This window comes from Falco punctatus (assembly GCF_963210335.1).
Source record: "Falco punctatus genome assembly, chromosome: 1".
NCBI lineage: Eukaryota > Metazoa > Chordata > Aves > Falconiformes > Falconidae > Falco > Falco punctatus.
The window spans coordinates 88,911,967-88,935,096 of NC_137580.1; the positions used below are offsets into that span (position 1 = coordinate 88,911,967).

Here is a 23,130-nt window from a genome sequence, read left to right on the forward strand (position 1 = left end):
TTTTGCTATTTTCAATCTTTATTTTGTGAATAATTAAGAAGAAAACATGGCAACATTGGCAAATTGAAGGCATACATACTAAATACTCATACAGAATACATTATGGAGAAAGTAAATGCCCAGATCTTTAGTGGTCCTTGCAAACTAAAAGCATATTGGGTCCTCCAAAAGGTTTAGCTTAAAATACGCTTGCTGACCTTTCAAGTTCCAATGATAAACAGCTTGTGCCTTTCAAACCAGAAACAGGGTAAAATGCAATTTGAACATACTTCCTAGTTTTTCCTCAAACCTGTTTCTCAGCTCTAATCAGAAGCAAACAAAATGCTTTTTTCCTCCTTACCTTTTAAACATATACACTAATACACCACCCTAAGTATTCAAGATGCAAGCCCTTCTTGAAACGTGTTCAGTTTTATTAAGAATCTGCAGATGCATATATATGTACACACACATATGTGTGTATATATACATATTTAAGCAAAACATCTCTATGTATGTAAAATGTCCATATATGTCAATGTGTGTGTGTAAAACATTTGAAAGGGTTCTGAAAAAATGAAAAGTGCTTGTTGTCTAGAACAAGAATTGCTAAACCCATACATGTACTGTTAGGTCAGTCTAACAGTTGTGTATCAAGGGAGTATAAAACCAACACAAATCAGGAAAGCTGGATGAACGAGAAAAGCTTTTAAGAATCACTGTTTTTTAAATCAACTTTAAAGGCCACAGAAAATGAGCTTTAAATTAGCTGTTAAGGAGATGTCATTACTGGCGGCAGCGTCATCTCAAACAAGGTTAGCCCTTACCCAGTATAGCGCTGCGAAGTTAGACTGAGAGACTTCAACAAAATTCTGTTCTTACACAAAATCCAAAATTCATCACACTGTTCTGTCAATTCTGCCTCACACGTGAACTGAAAGTACCCTCATTTGAGAGTTGGAGGGTACCAATTAATGCCCTTCTGACTTTGATCTGGAGAGTTGTCCAGTATTAAAAGGAATCACTGGTATCTTTCACATACATTGAACAACTCTAGATCATTACTGACCTAAACCGAACATAAAGCCTGGAGGCTAACTAGTCTACGCTTTGTTTAGTAGTGTTACACTTTCTTCTCATTAGATAACAAAGAAAAAAAACCCCAATTCTGTCCAAAAACCCCCTTCAGATATGTATAAAAGTGCTACTTAAAAACAGTAAAATTTACCTTACAATACATGTAAAAACAAAAGCTTCTAATAAACTGAAATGTTGTAAATTACAAGGATTAATTACTTGAGTATGTTGTACTTGTGCCCTCTTCACTGAACCGAATCCCAAGTAATCATCCTAATTGAACATATGCCATAGTTGGAAACCAGTGAAAGCCTCCAAAGAAATTTTCAGCAATGGAACAAAAAGAGAGCCACCTCTTTCTTCCCATTTGTTGAAACAGTTCAGAAACAAAAATTGACTATTCCATTATTGCAAATACAGTCTACTGCCAAAACAGGTCCGTTCATGAACTGTGGAACCAGGACGGCCAGTGGCTCCTCTGCAGCAGGAAATGTCCACTGGGCTTCCTAACTACCATATAATACCATATAAATACACTAGTTACATGCAATTAAAATAATACAGATATCACTAGAATGCAAATACATGTAATGCATTGCTATGCTGGGGCAGAGTAGGTTTTAAGCCTTGACTTCCCCAAACAACGTGTTCAATATTCTAGAACTCTATGCAAAATACAAAAGCCTTAGAAAAGTGCAACAAAACTAGCTTCATGACGTTTTTCTTTCCATTTCCATAAATACAATCTCATAAAAATATTATTAAACAGAAGCATACTTCCCAGTGGAGAACAAACATGCCACATTTCAGCTCTGAGTAAGTGATTCTGGCTAAACTGAAACCCCCTGAAAATAGGGGATTAAAATAAAACCAGCTTAATTGCATCAGGCTGCTGTAATATTCTGCCAAAAGTTTACCCTACTGTTCTGCATCCACAAGTCCTGATGAAACTGATGGGAACTTTATGTGCAATTCTGTGGCAGACAGTGGCCTAAGGGTAAGGAATATTCCAAGTAAAAGCTAATGTCAGTTGGAAGGAAGTCATCTGGTATTCATAGGTTTTACTGAAGTTTCCGTGTGAGGAAATAATTCTATTATTGCAGAATGAATTAATTTAAAGAGGCTAGGATAGCGGCCTTGTCAAACTGAGTTCAAGGGTGTTGTATCCCAAAAACTGGCAAGCACGAATACATAAGGAAAAAAAGACGCTTGTATCAACACTAACAGATATCAGAACTGTACAAGCCCTGATCTTTTAAGTTATATTTAGCATTAATTATCAAAAGCATACTTGCTACATATTCCAGATGCTTAACATCTTGGCTCTGACAATTACAACGGATACTGAAATCAGGGAATACAACAGAAAAAAACTTGGATGAATGAAGGACTGGCTCAGCAAGCCAGACAGTAATTAAAAACCTGTCCAGCCACTCTCCTTTGAAAGCAGAAACACCATTAAAGATACCTTTCTAAATAGGGACAATTAAATATATTAAGAGATGTCTATGAACCCTTAACTCACCCAAGGAGTTGATAATTTGGGGGCAAGAACACCTGATGGACACCCTGGAGTGATGTAGGCTATATGGGAGGAGAGTTAAGCAGCTCTAACATGTTTTGCCAATCAACACACACTAGCTTGGGAAAGCACACTGGCATGTCCAGAACTTGTGGATGACGACTACACTTTAATACCACTTCTCACCAAATCGTTTCTCAAACTGGTTAATATTACTGAGTATTCATACACTAATGCTAACGTAAAGAAAGGAACTGCAGAAATAGTTTGGAGAACATAAAAATAAAACAGAAATAAATATTTACCAAGTCAAGGGAAGAACCACAAAAACTATATAGTTAAATCAGTCTGTACATGAACACTACTATTTAAAAATCCTCTTTCTTAGACCACCTCAGCAAGAATATTACTCACAATAGGCAAAAAAGTGTAAAAGTTGTACAGCCAGATTCCTTCCCAGAAGAATTCTGCCCCTTAATAGCTCCTACTTGATGCAGTTGGTAGTTAAGCCGTGATTGTATTAGTTGCAAGAGGCAAAAAAAGAAAGTCACATGAACACAGTTTTAAAGGCTTAACTTTAGCCTGTGCATAGCTTCATGCCAGCCATCCAGAAGCGGCAGCTTTGGAAGATATCGTCACTTATCACCTGAAAATCAAGACAGTGTTCCCAAACCAGTCACACACAATACAAAGGTAAGAAAAACACCCAGAAGTTCTCCATACATCCAACTCCCCAAATAATCTTGTTTAAAACTTGGTTATAATAAAATTTTTACCCTGGGCCAAAACTGTACAGAAATGGAGAAAATGCGAGGTAAAAGATGCAACAGAATCCGAACTGAAAAAACAGATAAGAACATTGAGCTCATTAACAGAAATGAGATGCCAATGAGAACTGTCACAGCTACAAAATTCTTAAGGCAGATTCAGCAGTTTAAACCACTGTACTGCATCATCAGAGCAAGGGACAGATTTATTTCTCCTCATGCATGTAAAACCAGGGTGCAACTGCTGCCAGTAATATAAATGAGTTTACCCAGTACATCAAAAGCAGAGTTCATTTAGTTCTGGCAAGTTAAGGGGCTCCTAAAGCATGATGATGGACTTTACAGAAAACCACAGTTGAAATATTTTACAAAATTGGAGAAAAAAATTTACAGAAATGCTATGGTGTAACTTGAGGAATATATTTTATGCAAGAGACACAAATAATCACTTTTAAATCAGAATATGCTGTAATTAAATACTATATTCTGGATAACCTACCCACAAACACAATTGTATAAGGGAGAACTCCACTCTCAATTTTTCGGAGGCATGAGAATGAGAGATCTTCGTGAGGGCCAGAGGTTCACACCAGAGAGACCGAATTAGTAGTTCTATTTAAATAGACAACCACATCAAACTGGATCAAACAAAACCAACTGAAAACCAAATCAAGTGCAATCCCTTCTGAAGTCACCTCAGTTGTTATTGTCAGATACTCCATATCAGAACCTCTCTGACAGAAATTTCCTGAATAATCAAGAACTAATTTTTTCCTTATCCCTTCTCTTTTAGTAAAGAAAACCCCACAACTCTTCATTCAATTCAATGCTAATGATCTTGCATCAGGATGACAACTAGCCAAACCAAATACACACCTGGCTCTAAACTGACCTCTCTAATCTATGGAAGTGTTTCAGTAAACAGGATCCACTAGATGACATAGTTGTACGTGCATCAATATGTTTGACAGCTCCGTTTTGTTGCCAGCCCCACCTCTACAGCTGGCAGTCAGTAACCCTGATATACTACAGCACAGGCATTGGCAAGGCACATATTAAAATGCAGTAATATAAACAGGTGAGAAAATATTTGTCCTCTTTTTAGTACATTCAGAAATATTTTCTGGATTAAAAAAAGTAAATCAGCATAAACTTGCACTTCATATGTACAAAAAACCCAAGCTGTTTAAGGATTTACTATGAGTAGGAACCAAACAGAACCGTATCATCCACGTCCAGAAGGGCTACAGCTATTCCTCCTCTTGAAAAATCGAATGTGGTTTGAACATTCAGAAGGAAACACATTGTAGAGTGCAGCAGGGCATTACGTTTGGTTTAGATCTTCCATTACTTCATTACTTCCACTAGGATAGCTGTGCAGCATCATATGTAAAGGCTCAGATAGATCATTATTTACAAAAAGAAATAACCAAACCCTCTTCAAGAAGCTAAGTGTTCCTTTTCAGACATGAATTCAGCAGAGGCTTATCAGACAGTCACACCAAGAAGTTTACAGAGCTCTGAAGTTCAAAACAAGATCATTTTTATAATTACTAACAACTTTTCATGCTCTCTCTCTCTGAAGACTAGCGGCTCACCTTTTTAACATAAAGGTTGGAAAAATCTGGAAAACATTATTTCCCTGCTACAAATGGTTGTATTATTAGTGTTATTTCAGTTAGGGACTAATAATAAACATTCCAGATAAATGAGGTTGAACCTTGGACAGAAAAAAAAATCCCAAAATCAGCTTAAAGCTCAAATTACCTTAACAAAACAGGCAATGAGAGAATTTAGACCAAGAAATGCTATCCTTTTCATTAGGAAAATATTTTCTTAAAATCTAAGGCAATGAATAGGACAATCATAGATAAATATGTCTGCTCAGAGGATGAATAGAAGTTTTTTTAAACACAAATTGGCAAAACCTGGAATTTAGTAGTACAAGATGGAATATGAGATAGCAATAATGTGTATTTCCAATAAGACTACTCTTATTGAAATTTCTTGACAAAATAAACAAAAATTATTTGAAGAAATTACGGGAGAGGAAATTGTATTTCAGGCTTTTATTAAAATCTGTTAATGAAGATTTTTCATTTGAAGCCTTTCTTGCAACAACTGTTGTTAGATTACGTTGGCTCTTCAAATGCCCCAATTAATAATCTGAGGGTATCTAGCTACTTTTAGGGTTCTAAAGAACCGTAAGAATGTATGATGCACTGCTGCTCTGAAAACTTCTCCAAAGGCCCTCAGCATGGATTAAAGTAGTCATTTTGCAGATTTTACTAATTCTCACAGGCACGTACCAGCGTAAGCATATATTTTATACAATACTAGCTGCTAGAAGCATGCTGGATTATTACTCTTCACGTGGACTATGTACTTCAGATGACAGGGTTTTGGATTTGGCAATAATTGAATTAAATCTGTGCTTTTATACCATGATGAAGTTTCACAGATGCCGAGCACAGTTGCATTCACTGGGTTAACATCTATGACGTTCAAACTGTCCTTAACAGTCATAAGAGCACCATAGGAATGGCAGATTCATTTTCTTTATAACAGGGTTACTGTGTTGAAAAAGCATGTGCTTATAAATAGCATTTGTTACAGAACTCACTTCTAAAGTAGGCTTCTGCTTAATATTAATGAGATGTTCAGCTGTGGCTTAACTGCTGATAAGTATTCAGAAAAATAAGAGGCAGAAGCAATGATAGAGTGAAGATTTCCTTTGATTTGACAAACGAGATTACAACAAATGGCTTATGACAAATGGATATATGAAATCGTTCTGAGCCTTTAACATTCTGCACAAGGCCCTGAAGTGCCAGGATGTATCAATTCAATGATCACTAAGGCACTTACATGAACTCTTTTGCCCGAGAGCTGTTACATGAATTCAGGTACATTTTAGGAAAATAGAAGTTGAGCAGACTAAAGTTTCTCAATTCCTTCCTTGTGACAGTGAGTCATTTCCACACAATATTTGAGACTACTGGGTGTATACACATTACATCGGTTCCACCACAGTTCTTGTCAGAGAACGCCTCACCTTCTGTCAGTCAGATGAGGATGTGCAAGATCAATGAAAAACACACAGAAAACATGGCAAAGCTGGATTTTGAGACAAACTACTTCATTATTACATATTATTGAAAATAATCTTCTCTGCAGAGGAAATGCTATCCCAGTTCCAAAATTCTACCACAGAAATCCATGACATATGCTTGTATTGCTGTAGAGTAAAGCCTGGGGTAGCTGTGTGTGCTATACAGGCAAAGGTGGAAGAAGGGAAAGAACAAGCCATACAAGGGTTGATTATTGATTAATTTCTGTTATAATGGAAGCACAGGGAGTTTGGACAGATTCCTTGAAGTATAGCGTACCCTGAAAACCAGGAGCTGTATGTGCTAGTCTTTACAATCTGTAAGATAAAGTTGGAAGCCACATCACTGTGACAGAGGTAGGCTTATAATGAAGCTTCAGAATGAAAAGTTCTTCTGTGCCAAATTCTTCGAGGTATCAAGAGCACTTTTCCACTCTATTTGTCATTATGGAATAAAAGCTTGTTTTCCTAGAATACTGTGCACATTGTAAAGGAGGGAAAAAAGCTGTAAAGGCAGTAACTAAATTACTATTAAGAACTCTACTGTATCAGGGTGCCGTATGCTGTGGGTAGAATATTCAGACTCTGTGGTATCAGGATGCTACAGTAAGTTCAGTAATATGATGCCATGTTATCCTTTTCCTTCTCAAAGCTTTATTTGTACATTCAGTCTCCTATATGCTATAGGACCCATTCATCTCACTCTCCTAGGAAAGAAAGCTTCAGGAAGTCTGGCTGGAAAGGCAGCACGTAAGTAGTCCAGGCTCTTTAGGCTACGTAATTAATCTCAATAGCTTAATAACTTGGGTTATTCCAAGCACTGTGGCAAAAGTTCTTGCTTTTAAACAGCTGTTTCCAGGCTTAGTAGCTGAAGCAATCTGAGGCAATCCAGGACAGTGTCACTGAAGTTTGAGGGGACTCAAATGTTGCCAGTTTTCAGTGAAATGGGGATTAGCATTTCAGTAAGATTTCCAGCTCATGTTGGTTCTATCCCATGGATCTGTTGAATTATTAGGGTTTCAGGTTTCAAAGTATTTGTAAATTGCTGTAACATACAGCATGACATTCTGCCAGTCTGGACGCTCAGTTCGCACCATTTCATTGATGTCCTGTCACAGAAAACAGATTGGTCAAAATCAGGAATGATAACCTTGCGAATAATATGGTAGTGCTTTCACAGATTCCTGGGAATGGTAAATCTGTAAAGTTTCCACAATTTAAATCATTGATGATCTGTTTTCTTCCATTCATCTTTGTATTACTTACAAAAAGTAAACAGTTGTTAATACTGTATTTGTAGATAGTTAAGATCAAAATGTCTGATGCTGTGCATGGTTGAGTTGTCCCCCACTTAGTACAATTAGTACAGTAGGTGAGAATTTAGTGTTCACGTAACTCTACACCAGTCTCCAAGTCAATGCAATCTACCTAGGAACTGTGAGTCAGAGAATCAAGGCTCAAGTATTAATTGAACCTAAAGTTCAAAATTCATACCAAGGTAAGAGTCAAGCATCAACAAGTAGTTAAATCCCATTTTACAGCAAACTACTGAAATTTACTTTATACGTATTTTTGTGTAAAGAGGCAAGGAAGAGGAAAGCAGCAATTTGGGTATATCCAACAAACCAAGCAATCAGCTGGTGTCTAACTGGCAGGCCAGTTCACCTGTGTTTCACAGTAACACTATACCAGATTGTCAGTGAATAAGAAGGGTAAACAGGGCCCAATCTACCCTTTTCAGCACAAGTACAAAGGGAAACTGAGTCATGTAATCTCTAGTAAGTTTTGTTTACTACAAGGGTCTATTTTGCAAGCTTTAGGTACAGGAACCTCCAGAACTCAAAAAAGAGCAAGTAATTTTTTTCAGTTTTCCACATGAAAGTAGTGGAACACTTTCTTAATCAGGGATCAAAAAACTTCCCCTTACATTACCACTACTATTCACATACCCTTTTTCACACCCTTTTCCACCCTCTACCCATGTGATATGGACAAGGGAAAACATCCACAAACATACACATCGTACACATTGTGTACCTAAGTGTGTAAATAGATACTAAATCCTTAAGATGGATGCAATTTGCACTTAGAAGACTTAATTCCATTCAATTTGCCATTAAAGTATTTGTAATGTGCTGAGTTACAGAAAGAAAGGACAGACAGTAAGCACTTGGACTAAAGCTGAATTACGTAAGAATTACTGCAGTTATTTTCCACAGTCTAGTTCTTACATCAGCACTTGGTAAGAGACTTCCATGTTTCAAATCACTGACAAAATCAAAGTATGAAAGCCCAACAGCTGCACTGCCACTGTCAGCAAATACAATGATGGGGGTGGGTAAAAGCACTCATAAGCATCAAGGAACATGTTATTTTTAAAAACGTCTGACTTTGTTGTATTATTAGCTGCTAACTAAGGTAGGTTTGTTAGAATTTAGGTTACAAAAGTATCACTTAAATATATCACTTCTGATACTAGCAATTTTAGCTGAATTTTTGTTATTATTCACAAGGGCTTGGGATACTTCCAATTCCACACCTTCAGAAATCTTCCTTTTCTAGTGAATACTATACTACTGAAAACTAATTATTTTAAGCTAAAATTTGTATAAGAATGCTTATTGTAAACAATAATTGAAAAAGCCTTACAATTATTTACAATGATGACAAATTAGAAGTCTAAACTTCAGAGGTAAATCTTGACTCTCATATTACACTGAGCAAAAGAACAGATTACATAGCTTGATTTGTACCTCCGGAATTAAGAAAAACCACGTAATTTGAAAGTAGGTCAGAGACAGGACAGAATTAATGAATTCTGGAAGATTGTATCGCATAACTTTCTCATTTTTTTCTCAAACAAATCCACTGTCTTTATTATTTCTTATATTGACAGATGAGTTTTGGTGAGTCTTTTCCTTTTATAGCCTAAGAGTTTATCTGCTACAGGCTATCATGCTGTTGCTTTTGCTGTAGCTGCTAGACTACAGGTCTGTATCGCAGTCACTATTCAATGCAAAAAACATGTAAGCTTAAGCTGTTGATGACAGTGGGTTTATTAAACAAAGCCAGTGAGGTAGGGAGTATCTTTTATGTTTTCCAGTCAAGTATGATACAGGGGCAATAACCTCTAGCTGAGCTTAGCTGCTGCTATTTTTAAGTATAAAGCATCAACATCACAAAATAGAATAATTTGATTTTATAAGTGGGTCATAATTCACTCAGTATGCATTTTAAACTTACCAGAGTAGATTTGATGCCAACGCTTTCAGCTGCCTGAAAAGCCAAAGTGAAATTTCTTCTCTGCGTAAGATATAAAAACATGTTAAAACCCAAGGAAATACTACATCAAACATAATAAAGTGGTGTTAAGAATATCCATAGTAATGCTGCTACTTTTGCTTCAAACTGAGTCCATAATTTGACCATAGTAATTTTAAAAGAGCTATAAGAATGAACACGTCCCAATACCATCCAAATATTTATGGAAAATATTTATTAATTCCTCATTCAGAAGATAATGCTGAAAAAATCATTGCCAGTGAAGAACAATTAGGTTATAAAATGCTAAATAATATATATTATTTTAAAATAACAACAATATCATCATGTGTTAATGAAATATTTATTATTTTTTCTTAGGATGTATTATCATTAATCATCCTGGTAACACACCATCAGGTATTAACTGTAGCACACTAGAATACATACAGACAACTCTAGTCTTGACACCTTCTAGTTTACCTTTATTTGATACATATCACTTGAGATGAGTGTCACAGTCACTTATCAGTATGAGAAAGTAGGATAAAACAACATCCTTGTGATATTGAAAGAGATGAACAAACCATGTCAAGATACAAATTTGATGATTTAAAGTCTTTAAGCTTAAATATTCCTTGCTTCAGGACCCAAAAACCACTTCCCAACTGTTTGGGTTAAATAAAACGCCTCAGACTTAAATTTATGACCTTCTGTTATTTTTCTAATATTTGTTTCAAAATTCCATTTAACCTAATGATCTCATAATATTAAAAGGTTATAATAAGAATAGCAGCAAGGTAGTTTGAAGCGTTTCAATTATGATTCCTAGAATACTGTGTTTTTTAGAACTCAAATTGGTTCATTCTTCTCTACTAACTCATTAATTATATAATCTCACAGTCCCAGGAATGGACTTTTTAGTGTCTTACCTTATCCTGGCTGTTTAGTTCTTGATAGGGAATGTGGGCTGGGAGGTAAGTATGGAGGACTGCACAGAAAGCCAAGCCATCATTCCAGCTACTGCTGAAGTTTGTTATGTCAATATTCTTGAGGGGGAAAAAAAAATATAAACAATATTAAAATTATAATCTAGCAAGTATTAGTTCTACCAATCCACCCATACTTGTCAGGTTTTCTGTGTGTGGTTTGTTTGTTGTGTTTTTTTTTTTAATACCTTTGAAGAAATCAGCAGAGAAAGTGAACAGACTAATACTAAAGTCCTGTGGTAAGAAACGAAAACACACTACTACAGAGAACAAAAAAGGATTGTTGCTAAGAAAGTCAGTTATCTTATACATTAATTCCAGGTAATATTAAGCTCTTCCTCCCCACCCCATCCACCCCCCACCCCCTCCCCCCCCCCCAAAAAAAAAAAAAAAAGGGACAAGTGCAAAATGTGTGCACTAAAAGGTGTAAAATGTTGTGCTAGAGAGGGTAAGAGTATAGACTTGGTACAACTGTACACACCAAGACAGAAAAGCAAATGAGTTAGATACGTATGCCTAAAATCCCTGAAACTGACAACGTGCTAATATCTCTCTTAATGCAGTATTTTACTTTTCTGCTTCTACTGCATTAATATCCAAATAAAAATTCTGATGAAGATAAGTATTTTCTCTTCTAAACAAACCATTTCTATACAGAAACATGTGAACAAGATTACAAACACAAATTAAGTTTCATTTGGAAATAAAGATGTTCCAACAGATTTAACACTGACAGTGGCAGGAGATCAATTATCTTTAGGATTGAAATTGAAAAGTGCAGTCCTGCGCTCTTGAACATTTAGTTCCAGTAGGAAACTCAGTGGCACTGGTAAACACATCCCCTGAGACTGTATATATTATTGCAAAAAGAGTCAGTCCAGTCCAAAAGAGTTATGAACATAGATGCCTCAGTGACCTTTTAAATTACTATATACTTGGCTTTGGTAGTCAAGTAACAGTAAAGAGGCTAAGTGGACAGCAGTTGCTTAAACTAATTAGGAAACACACAGTAACAACTCAGTTTATTTTTTAGACCTTTATGGAGAAATATAAAAATGCTTTAATACCTAACTCACTTAACTGGGCTTAAGTAGAAGCTAACCAGCCCTCCTACTTAGGTTTTAAAATTTTCATGTAGCAGGAACTACAACCTCCAGTCACAGAACTGCAGAAAAACAATCACACAAGTCAACCTTTCACCTGACAGCAGTTTAATAGTCATCACCTGTCTTGGACAAGACACTAAAACTTGTCATTCCTAATGCAGAAAACTCCACCCAGGATCAGCATTACTATGCCATGCAGGCTGAGAACAAAGGCAGTCATATTTCTTGTCAAACCAATGACTTAGATTACAAATTGAAAACAACTGCAATCCCCTCCAGCAGAGGAAAAAAACCTAAACTAAAGGCTATTTCTAAAAGAACATGAGGGAAATCTCCATTTCCTGCTCAGCTTTAGCACTTTTTATACAAAGTCCACCAAATGCAGGTTCAAACCCTGGTGACGTAAGCGTACGTGCTCAGGCTCACAATGCCCAAGGCAGTGGTCTGAGCCTTGCCTGCCGTCCTGCTGCCTGCTTACAAACGGAAATGTCATTGTTGGAGACCCCCAGTCTGTGGGAACATGTTCTTCACACAGCTTCCTCAAGCCACAGGGGTGGGAAAATTTAAAAGCAAAAGAAAAAAAATTAAGCTCTCCCTCCTTTCTCCTCAAGAGAGACAGGAAATTTGATTTAAATTAATGCTTGGTTAAATTTTTTTCAATGTTACTTAAATTAGGCAAAGAAATGCAACACACAGTACCAGGCTTTAAGAAAAAAAAAAAGGGGGAAAATATCAGATTGTTAAAGCCACTAAATTCCTACTTGTGTCTGTGTACAAAGTTACTTTTTGAACAGTTCGTTCCCCCTACACTGTAACGAGTAATGCCACAGATCACATCTGTATCAACAAGATGGATGAAGGTAGGGAGAGGGCTTTACCTTGTCACAGTCATTTGTGGCAAGCTAGTTATAAAAGTTGAATGTGAAATGATCATGTTTCCTTTGCTACACAATTGACTGAGGGAGAAAAAAACCCTGGTTTTCACCCCTTGGCTGAAATATTCTCCCTCTTTCCCCAGGATGGCCAAGTGGTGCAGGAAGGGGAGGAGAAAGATGTATGTTGGCATTGTCACAGTTAAGTGAACACAGATCTGCTCACACATACATGCATGCATTTAGCCAAACTAGTAAAACCCCCAGATTATACTAGTTAAAGCTACTGAAGAGCATTAGCAAATTTTTAAGTCTCAGGACTACAAGGATAGATACAGCATTCCTTATTAAAGAAGGAATGCTGAAGCATTGCTGAAACTGATTAACAGTTTCTAACACAGCAGTTTCCAATCTAGTGACTTAATGCTGGATATAGTTTCAGCAAGTACGTGTTGAATTGGCATTATTGCAGAATATACTCTATTTACAATACAGTCCATTAAAGCCAGTCACCAGTCACTGTACAAATAAAATAAAGTTTGGTAGTAGTTTGTTCCACAGAGCTTACAATGGTTTTTTTCTCTCCCAGGTTGCTCCACACATTTCGGAGGAAGCACAGCAGTATTTATTGAAAATTTAAGAGTCTGATCCTCAGCACCAGCATCACTGAAGAATATATGAAATCTCAGTACTGAAAGAGGGGTGGAAGGGCACATCGCCATCAAAGGAAGAACAGTATCTTATATTGGGAATGAAGGAGCACAAAGAAAGGAGACACAAACAATGCAATACTGTTAAAGCAATGAGCTAGAACAGTGATCTTTGCAAGAGTCAGAATGGATACCAACAGGCAAGAATGCACTCATCAAAATTAGAAAACAGGATGTTGCAGTGATTTGTATGAGATCATCAGAACCTACTACACCTGAGGTTTGACCCTGTGGATGAAGAAGGAAGACTTGTGCTCAGAATACAGGAAGAAAGAAACTGCAATGTATCAAAACACTCTGGATGAACTAGAAAATAGACCTACAGAACAACTAGGGCTGAAAACAGAACTCTGCATGATTTAAAAACCAGGAGGAGGGCTCACTTCCAAAATCTAGAGACATTTTTCATTGTTTTGTAAGTATATTCCCTCACCCCAACACATAAGAAAGAAAAATAGGATAAAGTTGTGCTGAAAATGGTAAATAAAACTAAAACAAGAGAAAGTAATCTTCCCTTAAACACTATAGTTGTATAAACTAAAAATTTCAATTTAAGTATTAGTAGCATCCACAGAATGTTGAATTTTGAATGCAAACATTGGGAAAAAAAAGGCCACTTGAAATTCACCTACAAGTTTGGTTGGTTCTCAAAAAGAACTTGGAAAACCCTGTTTTTCTAAATCTTCTTGTAGGCCCAGCTTTTATTAGTAAGACAACAAACAGAAATTAAACCCATCATCCAAAAATCTTAATGTATCCAGAGAAGCTGAATTAAATACAACGGAAGGAAACAATTAAAAGGGACTGGTTTCTATTTCCAATTGCTCTGAGCATTATAAATTATTATTACCTCTCAGACTAAAAAAGTATAATATTGGTCAGGCACTAAAAAATAGATCTAGAAACTGGACAGACTGTCATTTAAACACAAAATTTAATTTTTTATGTAGAGCTTTGAACACAACTGGCAAATTTAAATACAGCACAATTTTATTTCCCAAATGCTTTTAACTACTTGTGGTTTTTTGAAAAAGCTTGGTCAGTATAATGAAATCAATCTTGCATTAAGCTCTTATTTCTCAAAGAATTGATGGTAAACAGAACATCAGCCTAAAATCTCAGACATAATTTCTTCTTCGTTACTGCTTTTATTAAGTAATTGTTTCTATTAAACAAATTCTGCTGGAATCTAATCTGGAATTTTTCTTCCAAGCTCTTTCAGACCACAGAATATTAAAGCAATAGAAGGCCATACTTTCAGATAAATTGTCAAATGAGAAATAAGCCTTTTTAGAGATAGGTGAACTGAAGGAGATTTATCAGTCCTTGTCTATTAATGTTTAATACTTAGGATGGGAGTGAAGTCACCACTATTATTTGGGAGACTTTTTTTTTTTAAAAAGGCAATTTAACAAAAAGACTTAAGCAACAGGCTGCTGTCATAAAAAGATCTGTGGAAGAAACTTTCCAACCAGGACTAAGCGTCAGAAATTTATGAGACTTTTCTAGAGACAAAGCATAAGAATGTAACATTTTACATAATCAACAGACCAAATTCTGTAGTCCATTCTAACAGCCATGACAAAGAGGGGGAAAAAAGATGGTAGGGGAACACCCTGGCAGATCCAAAACCAAAAAAAACCATTTCAAGCATGTCTAAAGCTCCTATTAAACTGCAAAGTTCAAAGTAGAAGTGGTCGCCACAAAATGAGTATTCCCTTATGCTCGCATGGGGGGTGGGGGCAGGGAAGAGAGTAAGAGGATTCTTCCTGAAACAAGGTTGAAATGTAATAGAAACAAAATGATCCATCAGCTTAGGCTGAAATACAGTAGTGGTTAAACAATAAATGTACTGGATTTGAACATGAATCAGAAATGCATCCTTGCAGTAAAGAAGGTAAATTGTATTCTGATCTGCACCACTAAGAGTACAGAAAGCAGATCAAGGGATGGGACTCCTACACTCTATTGGGCCCTCGCCAGTCTACACCTGGAATGCTATATACAGCTTTGGCCCTTCCAGTTCAAAATCATCACTGAAGCATAAAAAAAGGGTCCAGAAGAGAGTTCCAGATGATCAGATGGTTAGAGATGTTTTTTAACAAAATGTAGTACTAATTTTGAAATTGTCTCCTACTGCTTTTTGCAATAATCCTAGATTAACTGAGTATCTTCTACAGTCAGTGAAAACAGCTTTTTTTTTTAAAAAAGCAAGCAACAGACATTATTATAACCCAGTGGTTCAACCTTCTTCCATTCCTTCCCTCCCCCTACCCTGCCCCCAAAACTCCACAGCTAAAAAACCCCACAAAGGTCAAAAAAACCTCAACTATAGAAAACATGGTTTCTAACTTAGTTACAAACTAAGAACAAAGTTATTTTAACTATCTCTTCAGCAGACACATCCACAGCTGTCTTCAACCTCCTTGAACTATGTATATTACAATCTGAGCAAAGAAGCATATTGCATAGCAGCTATTTCTCCATCCCTTGCTCTGCACATGGAGGAGAGGTTCCCACATCCTAACTCAGTTTGGCTCACAAATGAGTTAGGACATGGAGAAAATAAAAACATGTGTCTATGTCTCTGTTGTATTAGTTAATGAAGTAAGTGGGCTGAGAAAGCAAAAGCATTAATATGATTCTGTACTATAATATATTAAACCATTAAAACAAGATTAGAGGTTTAAGTGTACAGACCTTGGCAGGCTTCTTTTCATGGCAGAAAATTAAGATTAAAAAGCTTTTAAAGACACATACACACACAAAAGAAAAGAGTACCCATTTAAAAAAGATCAGAAAGGTACGCTACAAAACAACTGCTATCCATGCTCCATTGAATCAGGATTCACTGATTCTCAAATCATGGATTAAAGCAGAAGCTATTGGTACTTCTGGCAGTAGACAAGAATGTACAAGCATTTCTGGAACAGACTTAATAGCAATCTCAACTACTGCCTTTTCAATTCCAGCGCCTTAAAAGACAGTAAATGGCAAATATAAACCATCAATCCCCTTAAATATTGACTGTTAATGTTTCTTTCCATACCAAAGATGATATTTTTCAGTTTTGGCACAAAAAAGAACTATAAAAGGAGCAGTCAATCTCAAAAAAGCCCTAATAATAGCTTCAGACATTAACATTTGAAGCACTTACAGTGATACAGACAGCTTCATAATTTATTCTAAAATTAAGTCTAACAAGGTTGACATTTGTCTTGTATCAGAATCCAATCCAAACAGAAAAAGGAAGTATGTCCTTCCTTAACAATTTTTGGCTAAGGCATCACAGCTTAAACCAAGAGAAGTGTTTCGGTAGCCTAACTACTTTGACGAATCAACCAGACAGCACCAGGGAGAGCATGCACAACTTAGAGTCATTATTTGAACATAGGCTTACATAAGAACACAGTCCTGTCCTCTTTTTGTGCTTTTTAAAAAATCAGTATAATACTTTGAGTAGAATATGATCTAGCTTAGTGTCGATAAACACATGTCTATTATAAGAACAGGTTTTAAAAAAAAAGCAACCCGACCCACCTTTTAACTTTAGCTTTGTTATTCTACCCTTATTACTTGAGTACAAATTAAAGCATTGCTTGATTTCAAGGTACATTCAGCATAGCATTGGATACACATACCTTCATACTCAATCACACTGCTGAATCACTAAACAGTTTTATTGTTTATTGCTGCCATGCAGACAGTAAGCTTCACATTTTTTGTTAGACATGTAGCTTTGATCTGTATAGGAGGTAAAAATTAGGTGGTCTTTCCAGAAAAAAAGCATTATTGCATGAATTAGAGAACAGGTACTACAAAGCTGTATGAAGGAGGTTTTCCAGTGTATTTGTAATTAGGAAGCATGGAAAGTTTAAAGAAATGCTAAAAAAAAAAAAATTAGTCTGTTCTTGCTCCTATCTTGTGGCAATTGCTTTTTTGGTGTCAGACTTCTGGAAGCGAATTATCTCTCAGAATGCTGCCAAAAACCGGAAAATAAGCTGAAATATTGCTGTAGATAAGAATGCATAAGGATGTGTGTATCCTGTTTATTGGTCCCCTTCATAACACAAAACATGCATGCTCACATCCTTTTTTGGACTTTTATTAGTTGTGTATTCAAAATGAAAGTAGCTGTGTTCCAGCTGGGGTAAATGCTCCACAACAGTTGGACAGGATTACTTTATGCTTTGAAGAAATCCGTAATTTGTGACAGTTTTATGACACTGCACATATTTTAGAGGAACCAGGAGAATTCTCTTCTCTCTGGAAAATGCAGCACTTGGCACAGCACTCTGAATCAGTATGTCAGATCCTTAGCAAAGCTGATAGATGATTCTGTTTCAAGTATTTTGTGTCTGTTCATCTGAAAACTAAAGGTGATTTGCTCCTCTTTTATCTAAATGCTTAAAAAACCCCACCCTTATCTTAAGAGAGCAACCCTCCCTCTTTGGGGCTTAGGGATCTGTTCAGCCCTGAATATAATTAAACTCAGTAACTTAGTGAGTGCAATACTGTCTAGACCGAACAGGCTCTAGATGAAAGTTAATACAGAACCTGCCCACTGTTAGTTCTGCAATGACCTTCTGCAGATCACGTTCTCCAAACTTAAGCTTCAAGGAGAAATTCTGCTTGCAAACAACATTCAGAAAGCATGTATATTAAAAGCAACAATATAGTAACAGAAAAAGCCATACAGTTTTTTACATCAGTAGGAATTTGTCATATTTTCATTGGCTTAAGCTTACTTTATTTATTTAAAAAATATAAGATTTGGAACACAGTTAAATACTGTTTAACAACTACATTTCAAGAAATTAATTCATTTATTCCCTTCAAAATTTGCTTAAACAAATCAAGAAAACTGCACAATGAGGTAATTTAGTATAGTTTTTTGATAGGTTTAGGTATTAGCTTGTTTCTTATAATGCATTCACAGAAGATAAAGTCTTAAGATACCTTTAAAAATTGTGCTATGTGGAACTATATATCTGTCACAGGTAGAAAGCACAGTTTGGCATAGATGTCTGTGAATATGTGTGAAGGGCTTTAAATAAAACCCTTCCACTATAATGGGCTGAAATTAGAGCTCACCACACTATTACCTTTAACTTACTTAGCATTCACAAAATTTCAAGCTTCTAAAGCAGATATACTTAAGACTTTTAATCAAAAACTCAAAAGTAATTTCCCCAAGGGGGTAGGAGAGCAGAAGTTATTATTTGATTTTACTTGATCAGACTAAAACAATACTAGTTATACCAAGCAATTATGTAGTACTATGTTCTCCACAAGCACCTTGTGAATAAAGGAAACAGCACAGACCTTGGTGTGTTTTGGTTTGTTGGTTGCATTTTGATTTTGTTTTGGTTTTTCTTTAGTATTTTCAAAAAATGGAATAAAAAGCAGCTCAAGAACTACAGCTGACCTACAAAAGGAATAACATTCAATTGCATGCTGCTGCTCATTAATAAGGGTAAGCCAGCTATATCAATCATTGTTTTTAACATTTTAAGCCACTGGCAGCTCACCTATAACTGTACATTTTAAACAGTTTCTTTGAAATTAAGATTTATACCTGGCTATTTGTGTGATTTCTACTTATTAGTCTGTGTATAAACCAAAAATTCAACTATTCCCCAATATCCAGCTCAAAATATATTAGTTTGTAACTAACTAAATAAACAATAGCTAACATCAATTTAAATTGGTAACAGGATAGAAATTGAGGACCAGATAGAAAGTGGACCTACTGCTATTCCTACAGAGGAAAAGGCCAGGATATTTATGATTTCTCCATTCTGTGCGGCTCACGCAGCAGCTCAGAGACAGAAGTCAGTCAGCATGCAGGTAGCTCTAAAAAGCACGTGCTGGCTCTTGCCCAGATGCCAAGCCAATCAAAAGCAAACAGTGGTACAGAAGAAAAGTAGAAGTTATAATGATGGGAAATGCTGGAGACAAAAGGGAACTGTGGCAGAGTCAGACACAAGGAGGAGCTGGAGGTAGGAAAGGGTACCCTGTCAATATTCAGGTGACAGGGAAGGAGGCAGAGAGCTAGGTACCATAAGTAGGATTGAATGAGGAAGACAGACATTCATTATTTTGATGCTTGTTTACTGTTTGTCAGTTTTGAGTCCATGTAGTTTAAAAATAAAATTTAAGCTGGTTAGTTTTAGCTTCAATTAAAAAAAAATTAAATAAATCTCATCTGGTATTGATAACACTGAGATGCCAGAAGGCTGGATAAGCATTATTCACAGGGAATACAATGCTAGGTATTTTTAAAACATTAGAACACGACTAACACGGTGTTCAACCAGAACTGAATTTCAGGGGATGCTGAAAATAATCAAATTCTGTACAACAAAGAAATGAAAAATGAGTGTGCCTAAAGCAAAAGACATTTCTCTCCAAAAACTAATTTAATATAACCTCCTGATATTATCTCACTCTTTCAAAAGAAGCACACATTGGTCCTACAAAAGCTATACACTATGGTCTCTTAGTAGCAACACAAGCAGCGAACCACATTACAGTTGTTGAAGCAAGGACAGTGAGTCTCAAAACCTATTCTTCTACTAGCATTTATAAAACTCAAGGAAATATAAGCAGCAATCTGTATAAACAAAAGCATGCTCTTGCACACAACTATAGAACGAAAAGTTTGGAATACTTTCTATTACTTTTCCTAATCAGATAAGGAAGCTGTCAAATTCATCTTTCATTTCAAGACAACATAGGAAAATATTTTTGCATTCAGTTTTAAAGGATTTATAAAGAAATATAACATCCTGCCTTTCTTAAAATGTGGGGAAGGAGAAAGGCTTTTTCCACAAAGAAGCTTATCCTCAGAAATAGCACAGTTTAGTACTAGACGTGCCACAGGAAGAGGGGTGAGGGCTTACATCACAAGCCTGTCCATTGTACTGAAAGACGACTTTTCCTATGGATGGGCAATCATCCTGTTATGCGGCTCTCAACTTCCTCCTGCATTGTAAGTCTCAAGTCATGGAAAGAGTAAAGTTCTTAAACTGAGGATTGTGTTGGGAACTCCAAACGCTTTCAATACAAGTTAACCAAACAAATACATCACGGTCAGACTGTTAACATCCTGGTTTAGTTTGCTGAAGGCACTATTCTTTTGAAAAAATAATGTAATCAGGAGAACTCTGGATAGTTATCTTGTTAGTTCTTTTGGCTTCTGATAACATTTGGACTAACTGAAAAAAAATTCTTGAACTGCAGTAGAAAGCCAAGTTCAAAATGCAAGACAATGTGGTCTTCACAAAACAAACTGTCCTTAAATAGACTGAGTGAGACCACATTGAAAGATCAAAAAACCCCTACACTAATTACCTATATATATAAGAAAATATATCTCAAATCTGAGAAATGGTACTCTAACTGCATTTGGGAAACATTAATTTAAACCTTAAGGTGCTAAAGTTTCAGTTACAGTTTCAGAACTGCAATCTGCAAAAGGCTGTTTTGAAGTGCCTCAATAGGAGGTCAGCTGCCCCCTTAAGAAAACACCTATTATTGGCATGGAGTAAAGTGACTAAAGAGCTATTAAGGTTAGTTAGGTTAGGACTTGTAGCATGTGTACCAGGACAAGAGTACAGTACATACCAGTGCCATTGCAATCTATGCAGTCAACTGTGGAGCAGCCTGGTTTATGCCAATGGCAGATTCTAATGTGTTGCAGCTACAAGTATGCTATGTTAAACAGCTCTACAGTTACCTGATATCCTTCTGTTTTTTTCTGGCACCATTTCAGCAAGGCATTTCTCTTGGATCCTCCATATTCTCTTGCTAGGGCAGACAAGGGATCTTTCCTCTCTTCCCTAGGAACAAGGCAAAGGTGCAACTTAGAGCTTGTAATATATCTTTTGCAACAGAAAGACATATTGTAAAAGCTTAAAAAAAAATTATTGTCACAGTAAAAGTAGTAAGGTATAGCACTACTGACTGAAAAACAGAATACACAAAAACACTTGTAGAGAGTTATTTTGGAGTAACTAATTCATTAGCAAATCATCCTTCTTCCTTTAAAATAAACTTTTTTCTAGGTCTTTCAACCTCAATTATATTTTTTTCTAAGGTTCAGAAAATTAAACTCATAACATGGTAAGTACCAGCTTGAACTATTAAGCTAACTCAAGTGACTTTATTTTGTATTTAGAAAGAGAATAAACTGATGCTATCTCTTTTGCATCTCATGGCTGATTACAAATGTCACCTTGAAACAAGTTTGCCTATTAGCAGAACAGCATTATTACCAGAACATTTGCCTGAGATCTGGAGTTCTCAAAAAAGAGGGGGCAGATCTAACTAGGCTGCTCTGCCATTTGATATACTGGTACAATAAAAACTATCAATTAATTTCACTTCCAGTCTGTCAAGCTATCTCAAGTAATATTTTTTTTGAAGGAAAGACTGAGAAAGAAAAGAATGATGATATCAGAGCTGGCCATTTTTTCATGAGTCCTATATTATAAGCATCTCTTTATCAGACTTCAGAAATAAGGGCTTAGATAAAAAAAAGTATTATAGAGATTAATATTTTTGTAATGGCCTGGTTACATGATTCTGTATTTCTATAGAAAGTCCAGTAAACAGTCTTTCACAAAAAGACTAGGTATTACACCATCATGAAACTTAGTTATTGGACAGAGTATGCCAGCAGTTGTTCTTATTTTTAATAATTTCCATTTAGAAAATTAAGAGAGCTATTGGTAAATCCATACTGCAGTTTTCCTCATTTACCATTGTTTAAAGAGTTCTACACAGATGTAAGCAAGATTTTCACAACATCCACAAAGATGATACCCTAAGTTACTCCTTTTGAATATTTCCAAGACGACATAGAGATTGTACACATTCGCTCTCAAATCTCCAACTCTTTTGTTCTTCACAACCCATTTGGTGACTGGAAAGAGGGGTGGAATGTGGAAATACATGGTATTTTCAGTGGATTCTCTGCTACAGATTTACAACTAGCAATTCTGCAGGTCCTGCTAGGGGAAAAGAAAGCATCCAGGGAATGCGGATTTCTTTGTTCTTGTCTGCTACCAACAGAACACCAGAGACTATTCCACCTATCAGCATCTGTCACTCAATGCAAAAAGAAGAGAACATGTGCCAGCATGCAACAAAATATTCTTAAGGCATTAATCTTAAGTATATGTGTTGTAATTTGCTTGGCCAGTCTTCACTGAAATACAGATGGCAAGATCTCAAAGCTTCTTAGAAAGAGATAACATTTGAAACATCCATGAAAATGTATGCACAGCAAAACAATAAACAGTAACGAGTAAATGCCCTTCAGCATGCAAGATAGTATGAGCCTCCAAACCTAACTGCTACTCTCAGAGAGATTTAACACAAGGAAGTTACTAATTGTGAGTTCTAAATACGAAATAAATTATCTGAATAGATTACTGTATTTAAACTTCATAGACACCACACAGCCACAACGATGCTTCAAGAAATTCTACAGTTCAGGTTTTAAATCAGTACATACTTCAACAACCCCAACTGGCGTATTTTTTTCATTGGTGATTGAAACAAACAACAATGGGATTGCACATTCAATCTACAATGAAGATTAGGCAGCACTATAGGAACTTTAGAACAAAGATTTGGGACAACATATGAAAACTCAAATGAAATGCTCCCCCTCTTTATGCTAAGCATACTGTTTAGCCACTAGGGAGCTGTACAGCCTGTTCTCAAATT

General features: G+C 36.1%; 1 protein-coding gene across 2 annotated transcripts in view; it reads right to left on the bottom strand.

Annotated features, from left to right (window-relative positions):
• Positions 1–23,130, bottom strand: part of SPECC1L (sperm antigen with calponin homology and coiled-coil domains 1 like) — a 70,827-nt gene continuing 47,697 nt past the window's right edge. For both annotated transcript variants that reach the window (XM_080391701.1, XM_080391702.1), the window contains 4 exons: positions 21,134–21,236; positions 10,648–10,764; positions 9,698–9,757; positions 1–7,563 (listed from right to left, as the gene is read on the bottom strand). In XM_080391701.1, coding sequence (XP_080247827.1) covers positions 7,474–7,563; positions 9,698–9,757; positions 10,648–10,764; positions 21,134–21,236 — 370 coding nt within the window. In that variant the 3' untranslated portion in view covers positions 1–7,473. The remainder of the gene's footprint in view (positions 7,564–9,697; positions 9,758–10,647; positions 10,765–21,133; positions 21,237–23,130) is intronic.